At 47.2% G+C, this 9,010-nt stretch overlaps 1 protein-coding gene across 1 annotated transcript; it reads right to left on the bottom strand.

Moving 5' to 3' along the window:
* Nucleotides 1-2,329: 2,329 nt before the first annotated feature.
* SIVA1 (SIVA1 apoptosis inducing factor) lies at nt 2,330-5,821 on the bottom strand. Its single transcript, XM_050954256.1, has 4 exons — nt 5,601-5,821; nt 4,744-4,935; nt 4,083-4,239; nt 2,330-2,564 (listed from the first exon to the last, which is right to left on the bottom strand). The coding sequence occupies exons 1-4, from the start codon at nt 5,716-5,718 to the stop codon at nt 2,507-2,509; spliced, it is 525 nt and encodes a 174-aa protein (XP_050810213.1). The 5' UTR covers nt 5,719-5,821; the 3' UTR covers nt 2,330-2,506.
* Nucleotides 5,822-9,010: the final 3,189 nt, after the last annotated feature.

Raw genomic sequence — 9,010 nt, 5'->3', positions numbered from 1 at the left:
CACCCCTGCTCTGGGGTTTCAGCTGCTGGCTCCTGCCAGCCGGGGTCTCTGCCTGCTGCCAGCCTGAGGTTCCTTCATTCAGGCCGGCAGCAGGTGCTAAGTGGGACCAGCGGTAGGACCCCGGCTGGCAACAGGCCAGCAGCAGGAACCCCAAAGCGGCGGCGGGCTGAGAGGCTTAACCCACCCAGCGTGCCATCTTTGCCATGCATGCCGTAGGTTGCCAACCCCTGGTGTAAGATGTACCCACAGTAAGCCTTAGAACAATGCAAGTATGGAAGTGGAATGCAGTTTTGTTATATCCATAGCCTAAAGGAAACCTACCCTCTCATAGCTTTTATACCATGGCTAACTCTAGAACTACAGCCAACGCAGCAGCTAGAAGAGACTTATTCTTTGTCTGAAACTTCAGCATTATTACACTGTCCAATACTTGTAGCCACCCAACTTAAAGCTTTCAGTACTCACCTTGCACAGTTAGAATAATGAAATACTGTGCCCACAAAGAACACACAAATGCTGCTGAATGCAAAAGAGTGAGGCCTATTTCCCATTCCAGTAATGGAACATATGCAATTACCACTACGTGCAGCTCGGTAAGCATCCCAGGAGCAGACCCTATACTGCTCCATGGGAACCAGGAGGTCCAGCAACACACTTTAAAAGTAACTTGAAATATGTTTATGTGGTCTATGTCTTTTCCATTAGGACACAGAAAGGACCATTAGTACCTATATCTCAGCTAATAAGGCCAAAAGAGGTTTTGATACTCAGACTAAAAATCCTTTCCTTGCTGAATTGCCTGTAGGGGAGTAAGTCTGTTAAAAGATTTAAAACATTTAATGGAGGTCTGAAAAGCTCTCGCTCCAGGAACCCAATCCTCCCACAAAAACAAAACTTGGCAGGCTTTGAGTTAAAGTACAACTACCCCAAATGGATATTTCTGAGGCAAAATATAAACTTTCAGACTTTCCAATTGGATTGTGAAGAAACAGAGATGGCAGGTGCCCTTTAAAATAACATTTCTAGAGCACATTACACCCTTCCAATACAGGCAAGTTTTCTTTGCCATTTGTTTCTCTGCTTTTGGTTTCCTTTTTTCTCCCACCCATGCAACCCAGATAAGCACTTCTTTTCCCTTTCTGGTTCGCTCTCCTTCCTTCTAACCTACATTCTCTGCATGAGCTTCCCATTGTAATGACAGCCACCTTTCAAAGGGACAGGTTAGAGGATTACTGACTAATAAGGATTTTGAGCCTTGAAATCCACATCAGTGGTCTCTGACCACAGGTTCATATGAAATAAAGTGTAGAGAAAAATGAGCCGAAACATGTCTGTCAACTACTCTGAAATACAAATACTTTGTAAACAACCTGCCTGATCTCTCCAGGAGCCTGGAAGCAAGTCACTATTTTCAGTCTGTAACCCTGAGTGGAAAGGAGGAAAAAAGCAGACACATTTAGAGGTTCAAGTCTGTAGAAAAATCTTAAAATTTAAAACCACTGTTTTCTGTTCAAATAGTTTCCTAAAATCTCTCTCTAAAACCCCCCCGATATTTAAGGACAGTAACATCATCTATCAAGGAATGTTTTACATTCACAAAGTACAGGTTTAAGCTATTTTCACTGTTAACAGAAACAGAAGCCTGAAGGAAGGTTGTAGAGCTAACATCACTGTTTAAAAAACAAAAACAAAAAAACCACAACCCACACATTTGATATAACTTTTTATGATCCTTAAGTTTACTTTAAAAAAAGATCAAATATTTTAGGAAAAGTATCCTATCCCTCTGACAGTTTGCAGTTTCTGATTGAGGTAGGCACCAAGCTTAATGTCCAGATATAGTTACATATAAAGCTACTTATTGAATAATTAGATTTCTGATGCGTACTCCAAAAGAGGGCAGGTACAATGCATGCATCTTTTGTAGATCAAGGTTATGCTAGAAGAAACCACGAAGATTCAGGCAGCCAATAATGTGATTGGGAGAGAATGTTCACAAGTCAGATCATATTGGGAGTCAAATTCTACTCCCTTCTCTGCTTTGAGCTACGTGACCTAGGACAAGTGTTTGAGCTTAGACCTCGCAGATGAAAGGTTGTGTGTCTAGAACAATGCCATCCCCCTATGAAAAAGCACTACCATCAATTGATACTATTTTGACCCATAAATCAGTATTCAAAGATAGCAACCACTGAACAGACACAAAACGTGTGTTGTGTTATTTGTAGTGCTGGGAAATATGCTTATCTATGCCAGTAGAACCCAGCTCGAGGCAGTCCTTGAAGGTAACTGTAGCATCACATAACAGCATGAGTAATTCAGAAGTCTCTTCAAACATATACAAAAGTTTATTTAGCTACAGTATTAAAAAAATATCACATAAAATGCATAGAAATCCCATTGTTAATACCACACACTAGAAGGGTCAGATATCCAGATATAAATATGTTCTTCATGGCACTTGATATCTTAGCCATAAAGATGTTTTGATAGTTCATTAAGAGTTTCAGGCTTCAAACATTGAGCAGCCATTGCAGAGAACTTGCTCGCCAGTATCACTGTAACTAGAAGAGAAACAAAAACAGTCATATGTCAACTGAGTGTACACTATTTTCGACACAGTATAAGGCTTCCCCTCCTTTCTTCAAAACTCACCATAAACAAAAGACTCCTGAAAGAACTAAGACTTACACCATTTCTCTACATTAGATCAGGGGTTCTCAAACTTCATTGCACTGCGAACCCCTTCCGACAACAAAAATTACTACACTACGAGGGGAGAGGGGAGCGGAAGAGGGAGGAGAGAAGGCTGATCCCATGCAAGCCCCACCTGCAGTGGGCAAAACCCTTCAGCCCAGGTGGAGGGGAGGGGGAAAAAGAGGTTGTAAGCTGAGCCCTGCCACCCAGGACTGAAACTCTCAGGCTTTGGCCCCAGGCAAGAGGCCTTGGCTTTTAGCCAAGTCTAAGCCAGCCCTAGCAACCCCATTAAAATAAGGTCCCAACCCACAGTTAGGGAAACACTAATGGTGCTATAAATTCTTTCCAGCTACTTCACAAGTGTGTATTCCCTCTATCAGTTCTATAGACCTATGATATGAGACATGCATTTCTCACCTCCCAAGAAATTTGGATAGAAAGCTGAGTCACTTACAGTAAGAGTAGATTACATTACACACAATATTCTCTCCTGTTTCACATAGTTTAAAGACAAAACTACATGCCCCCTGAAGTTTCAGGATCACTTGCGTACAACATTAAGATACAGCAAGCGTGGGCAAACTTTTTGGCCAGAGGGCCACATTGGGCTTTGTAAATTGTATAGAGGGCCAGTTAGGGGAGGGAGTCGTGGCCCAGCTCTCACCTCCTATCTACCCCCCGCCCCGAGACTCCTGCCCCATCCAACTCCCCCTGTTCCCTGACAGCCCCTCTGGGACCTCTGCCCCATCCACACACCCCCGCTCCCTGTTGCCCCATCCAACCCCTCCTCTCATTCCTGATGCCGCTCCCCCATCCAAACCCCCCCTTCTCTCTGTCCCCTGACTGCCTCCTCCAACACCCCCCCTTCCTGACTGCTCCCTGGAACCCCTTCCCCCATTCAACCCTGTGTCCCGTCCCATCCCCCCCCCATACACACACACCATCCACACCCCCGCCCCCTGACCACCACCCTGAACTCTCCTGCCCTCTATCAAACCCCCCCTGCTCCCTTACCACGCTATCTGGAGCGCCAGTGGCTGGCAATGCTACAGCTACGCTGCCCAGATGGAGCCAGGCCACACTGCCACCGCCACCACGCCACGTCATGCAGGGATCTGCAGCTGCACTGCCCCAGGAGCTCACAGTCCTGCCACCCAGAGCATTGCGCCAGCGACAGAGCAAGCGAGCTGAGGCTACAGGTGAGGGGCGGTTAGCCTCCTAGGCCATGAGCTTGGGGGCCAGGCTGGGATGTCCCGTGGGCCGTAGTTTGCCCACCCCTGAGAGACAGTATGTGAAGGCACAGCATATGAATGGACTATCACAATCTGATGCATACTGCATCCTTTCCCTTATTGAAATAGTATATTCTAAAAAGCTGCACTTACTCAATAATCGAACACAATGAACAGGCAACAGCATTACAGCACTTGCAGAGTTTGCTGCAATTCTGGCATACGAAACGATCACACTGTGTGCAAGCTTCTTTGATGTCAACAGTTCTTATGCAGGAGGAACACGCTTTGGAAACTCCCACTGGTGGAGCTGTTTTAGAAATACGTTTTTAAGATTCTTATACCAGGACAGAAGATTTGAGCATCAGATGTTTAAAGATCTACAAGGTTCAGGATAGTATATTACCTCCATATTGACGTTATGACTGTAATTACATTGGTGGCGTTGGAAATTTTGACAGCTAAAGTGCATTATTGTAGGCATCAGCACAAAACATAGCCCACCTATTAAGTTTCATTAAAGACAGACTTTTATGGCATGCCACATCAAGGTTATCAAGCAGATTATATTAAATTCATAAACTGATTCTGAGGCTCTCAGTTCTTAAATAAATTATATTTTAAACAAAAAGGGAGCTACATGACAGCTACTAAACATTTCATTAGCAATAGCTAAGCAACTGTAGTAGAAAAAGATATGTTCTGTGCATTCGCTGAAGGAGACTAATGAAGTCCACTTCCCTATGCTGCTAATCCATCAACAATATTGCAGATACCTGCTGATGTAATAAATAATTAGCCAGACATCACTTACTCTTTTCCATTGCTTGGGAATGCCTCAGTAGTTTTCCATCTTGCCCAATGAGCATTTGTCCGTTCCAACTGTACCTTGTACACGTTTCCTGGTCATCTTTAAGTGGCTCTGGAAAGTTCGCCACTGTGTTTCCCTTCCACACACTATCCATGTAGGCCTGGGCGCCTCGGAAGAGTAGCTCCTTGGTCTTCTCTGGGAGGCAGCAACAGGGATGAGAAGAAGAGGGGCACGTTAGCCCAGCCCTATAGAGGGGCACACTGGGGACTCATCCTTGGCCTGGCAGGATGAGTTCGTAAATGGGTCAGTGTCGATTTCACCGCAGGCATGGAAAGCCACAGAAAAGCTGCTTCCCTGGCTAGCAGAAATGTAGGGCTGGGCAGAGTAAGGAAACCACTGTCGGAGGGCTAGGAGCCTGCATTACGGACACTTCCTGGGAACGTTTTGCCAGGTGACAGATTCAGGGTGACCAGATGTAATGATTTTATAGGGACAGTCCCGATTTTTAGATCTTTTTCTTACATAGGCTCCTATTACCCCCCACCCCCGGCCCCAATTTTTCACAGCTGCTGCCTGGTCACCCTCGGTGACAGCTTGTGTTCAAGGGGTTATAACGCTGCGGCTTGTTGACCTCAACGTCGGCTGCCATCAGAAAGTTGCTGCCTGACGCCCCCATAACTCCCCCCACGGCGCTGTCCTCCAGCCTCACACACCGACCCCGAGCGGGACAAGCTGGGGCCGCCGCCGCCCCGACCAGACCCAGGCCCCGCAATCCCCGCCCGCCCCGCCGGGGACTCCCGCCCGGGGCAGCCATGGGGCGCTACGACCTGCCCCGCCCGGCCCCGCGCCCGGGCCCTCACCGAAGAGCTCCCGCCGGTACTTCTCGCCCAGGGCGCCCCGGCTCAGCTCCCGCAGCCCCACGCGGGTTTTCAGCTGCAGCGGGGCCGTGTCCCCGAAGGGGCAGGAGCGCTTCGGCATCCCGGCCCGGCGGCGGAGGGACACCGCGGGCGCCGCCGCGCTCCCACACCCCGCAGGGACGCGCTGCGGAGGAACCCGGCTGGGGCCGAGCGAGCCTGAAACCGCGATAGCCCGAGCCCGGCCCCGCCCACTTTCAGTCCTGGCCGTCTACGTCACCAAACTCCCGGCCAATCAAGGGAAGAGACTAGGGCGGTGCGCGGGCAAGCGGGAGGGGGGCGGGCAGGCGGAGGCAGAGTGAATGGGGCGGGGCTCACTAGGGGACTGCGAAGGGGAGGGGGAGGGGGAGGGGGAGTGGTCTGCGGAGTGAGTGGCACGAGGCTCTGGGAGCCAGGGCTCTTTGGTGTTGTGCTGTGTCTTGGGGTGTCAGGGGGCCTAGTGGTAGAGCTAGGTGCCAGGACTCCTAGGTTCTGCACTGGGGGTGTCAGGGAGCCTAGTGGGTAGAGCTAGGTGCTAGGACTCCTGGGTTCTGCACTGGGGGTGTCAGGGAGCCTAGTGGGTAGAGCTAGGTGCCAGAACTCCTGGTTCTGCTCTGTGTCTGGGGGTATCAGGGAGCCTAGTGGGTAGAGCTAGGTGCCAGGACCCCTGGGTTCTGTTGTGGGTCTGGGGTGCCAGGGGGCCTAGTGGTAGAGCTAGGTGCTAGGACTCCTGGGTTCTGCACTGGGGGTGTCAGGGAGCCTAGTGGGTAGAGCTAGGTGCCAAGACTCCTGGTTCTGCTCTGGGTCTGGGGGCGTCAGGGAGCCTAGTGGGTAGAGCTTGGTGCCAGGACTCCTGGTTCTGCTGTGGATCTGGGGGCGTCAGGGGGCCTAGTGGGTAGAGCTAGCTGCCAGGACTCCCAGTTCTGCTCTGGGTCTGGGGGCATCGGGGTCTAGTGGGTAGAGCTAGGTGCCAGGACCCCTGGGTTCTGTTGTGGGTCTGGGGTGCCAGGAGGCCTAGTGGTAGAGCTAGGTGCTAGGACTCCTGGGTTCTGCACTGGGGGTGTCAGGGAGCCTAGTGGGTAGAGCTAGGTGCTAGGACTCCTGGGTTCTGTTGTGGGTCTGGGGTGCCAGGGGGTTTTGTGGGTAGAGCTAGGTGCTAAGACTTGTTGGTGCTGCTATGCCCATTTGGATGGCCAAGGGCCTAGGAGATAAAACTATGGTCCAGGACTTCTAGGCTGGGTTTGAGTAAGTCACTTCCTTTCTATGACTCAGTTACTCATCTGTAAAATGGGATGAAAAGAAGAACTTTAATGATCCCCAGGTGAATCAATACTAAGAAGCATAACCGCCCACCAACCCTCTGCTCCCTCTCAGGGCATAGAATCCTGTAGACACCCTCCTCCCCAATCAGGTACAGTAACCTGCTCCCAACTCTGCTGAAAATGTAAACACATTTTTTACTTCTCTATTTTCTAATAATACTTTCTGCTAAGGTCCTAGACCGGCCAGGTGTTGAGTACGTTAAGGGAGTTCATGATAAAATCCTAGGTACATGGAAGGCATTCAGCACCTTGCAGTCTTGAGCTTTTGTGTAGCACCTTTCTTAGGATGTCTCTGTGCTTTACAAAGGTGAGTAAATATGAGATCAGTGGGAGTGTGATCATCATTCCCATCTTGCTCCCCGTCAGGTCCAACAAAACGGATGAAATTCGGTGATGGGTTCTGGTCACGTGCAACCTGTGACCTGTTGCATGTATGCTAAGATAGCATACATAAGGTGAATAAGGTGTAATAATGCAGTCAAATTCTGCTTGAGATTTGGATTCTTACATCAGATGAAATGAGAAATCAAACAAAAAGTTAAGAGTTATGTTCTGGTAGAGGAGAGTGATTCTAAAACTCTTGATCTTAGAATAAGAAATAGGGTTGACAGTGAGCAGCATGTGCCACAACTGCACAGCAGGATCTTTCATTTAAGGACAGAATTTAGGGCATTTTGCCTCGAGGTTGACATATGATATTGTCAGGATGTTCTGTTATGATTATCTTTGCAGTATGCTGCCATCACCCACTCCAGGGCAAACACAGAATTCTTCTGTTGCAATCATTAGATTCTGCCTCAGGTGCTAACATCTCTTCTTTAATTGCTTCACAAGCCTCATCCTTGGCAACATCTGCTAGTGATCAGGCATCTTCAATTTGTAGGCTAAAAGGCAAAATAATTCTGTCTCATCTGCCTCAGCATGACTTGGTGTCCTGTAGGGAGAGAGTTGGTTCATCTGCTAGTCTGTTAACTCTTCACCCAATAGAATGATCCAGGAGTATTTTTATTAACCTCACTGCAATACGCCTTGAGGAAGATTCACTGGTGACTTGGAAACAGAAGAGAAGACTGTGATCTGGTATGGCAAAGCTTGCTAGCATCTAACATTCACGAAAATTAATGATGACAATTTCCCAGTTAGTTGAGAGTCTGTGTTGTGTTATTCTACTTCTGAATGTGAAAAAACAAAACAGACTTCCAATAGTAATTGGGAATATGTTAATTTGGTTTATCTTTGAAAACATGTTTGTGAAAGAAAGCTAGGAAGCAAGATGGAAAATTAGACAATCCCATTTTCAATGAGCTCTTCTTCCAAGAATCATCTAGGCATATTTGTGTGTATTGTGTAAAAATGATTGGCTGAAAACTTTCTAACTCCTAAAACAAAGCCATTTTTTTTTATTTTTACAGTTTCAGTATCTAATATGCAAACCACATTCAGGCGCATGCCACACAATTTACAGTCCAGCTTTCAAACACCCCCGAATTGTGAGCATGTTTGATTTGGGGTTCTGATTCTGTCCATTATGAAAATAAAGGTCATTTACAACATTTGTGCATAGGTGGGGATTATGAACACCTCAAAATTCAAAGATGTTCATATCTATGATTTTGGTTCTTGTCCACCTGTATTATAAACAACACATTTATAAATGCTGGGATACCTCAGCTAAGCCTTCAACATGAATGCCATCAGCCATCCAAAGTACAATGGTATTTCTTGAAGTGTTATTACTTTATAAAATATTTTTGTTCCATTTTTGTTGCAATTGTCTAATAAATTGTAATCCTTGAGGTTATAAGAGATTTCTCAACTGTTCTAAGATCATAAATATTGGACTCCCATGAACATTGGGGCCTTTAAAATATTCAACCTCTCTTTCCAGTTTCATCCATCCCAAACCCCAACTCCCCCCAAAAGTTTTTTCTTCATTCAATACTTTCCCCCTTGCATGTGTAATAAATATTCCTTAGTTATTCCCCCTCTCACTGGCAGAGGACATCTTTAAAAACTGCTAAACGCTGGGGGTCAAAGTCTTGTATTTAGACCAGT

This window comes from Gopherus flavomarginatus, chromosome 5 (assembly GCF_025201925.1).
Source record: "Gopherus flavomarginatus isolate rGopFla2 chromosome 5, rGopFla2.mat.asm, whole genome shotgun sequence".
Lineage (NCBI taxonomy): Eukaryota > Metazoa > Chordata > Testudines > Testudinidae > Gopherus > Gopherus flavomarginatus.
Note: the sequence above shows the minus strand (reverse complement) of the source record. Positions and strands in the feature narration are given on the sequence as shown.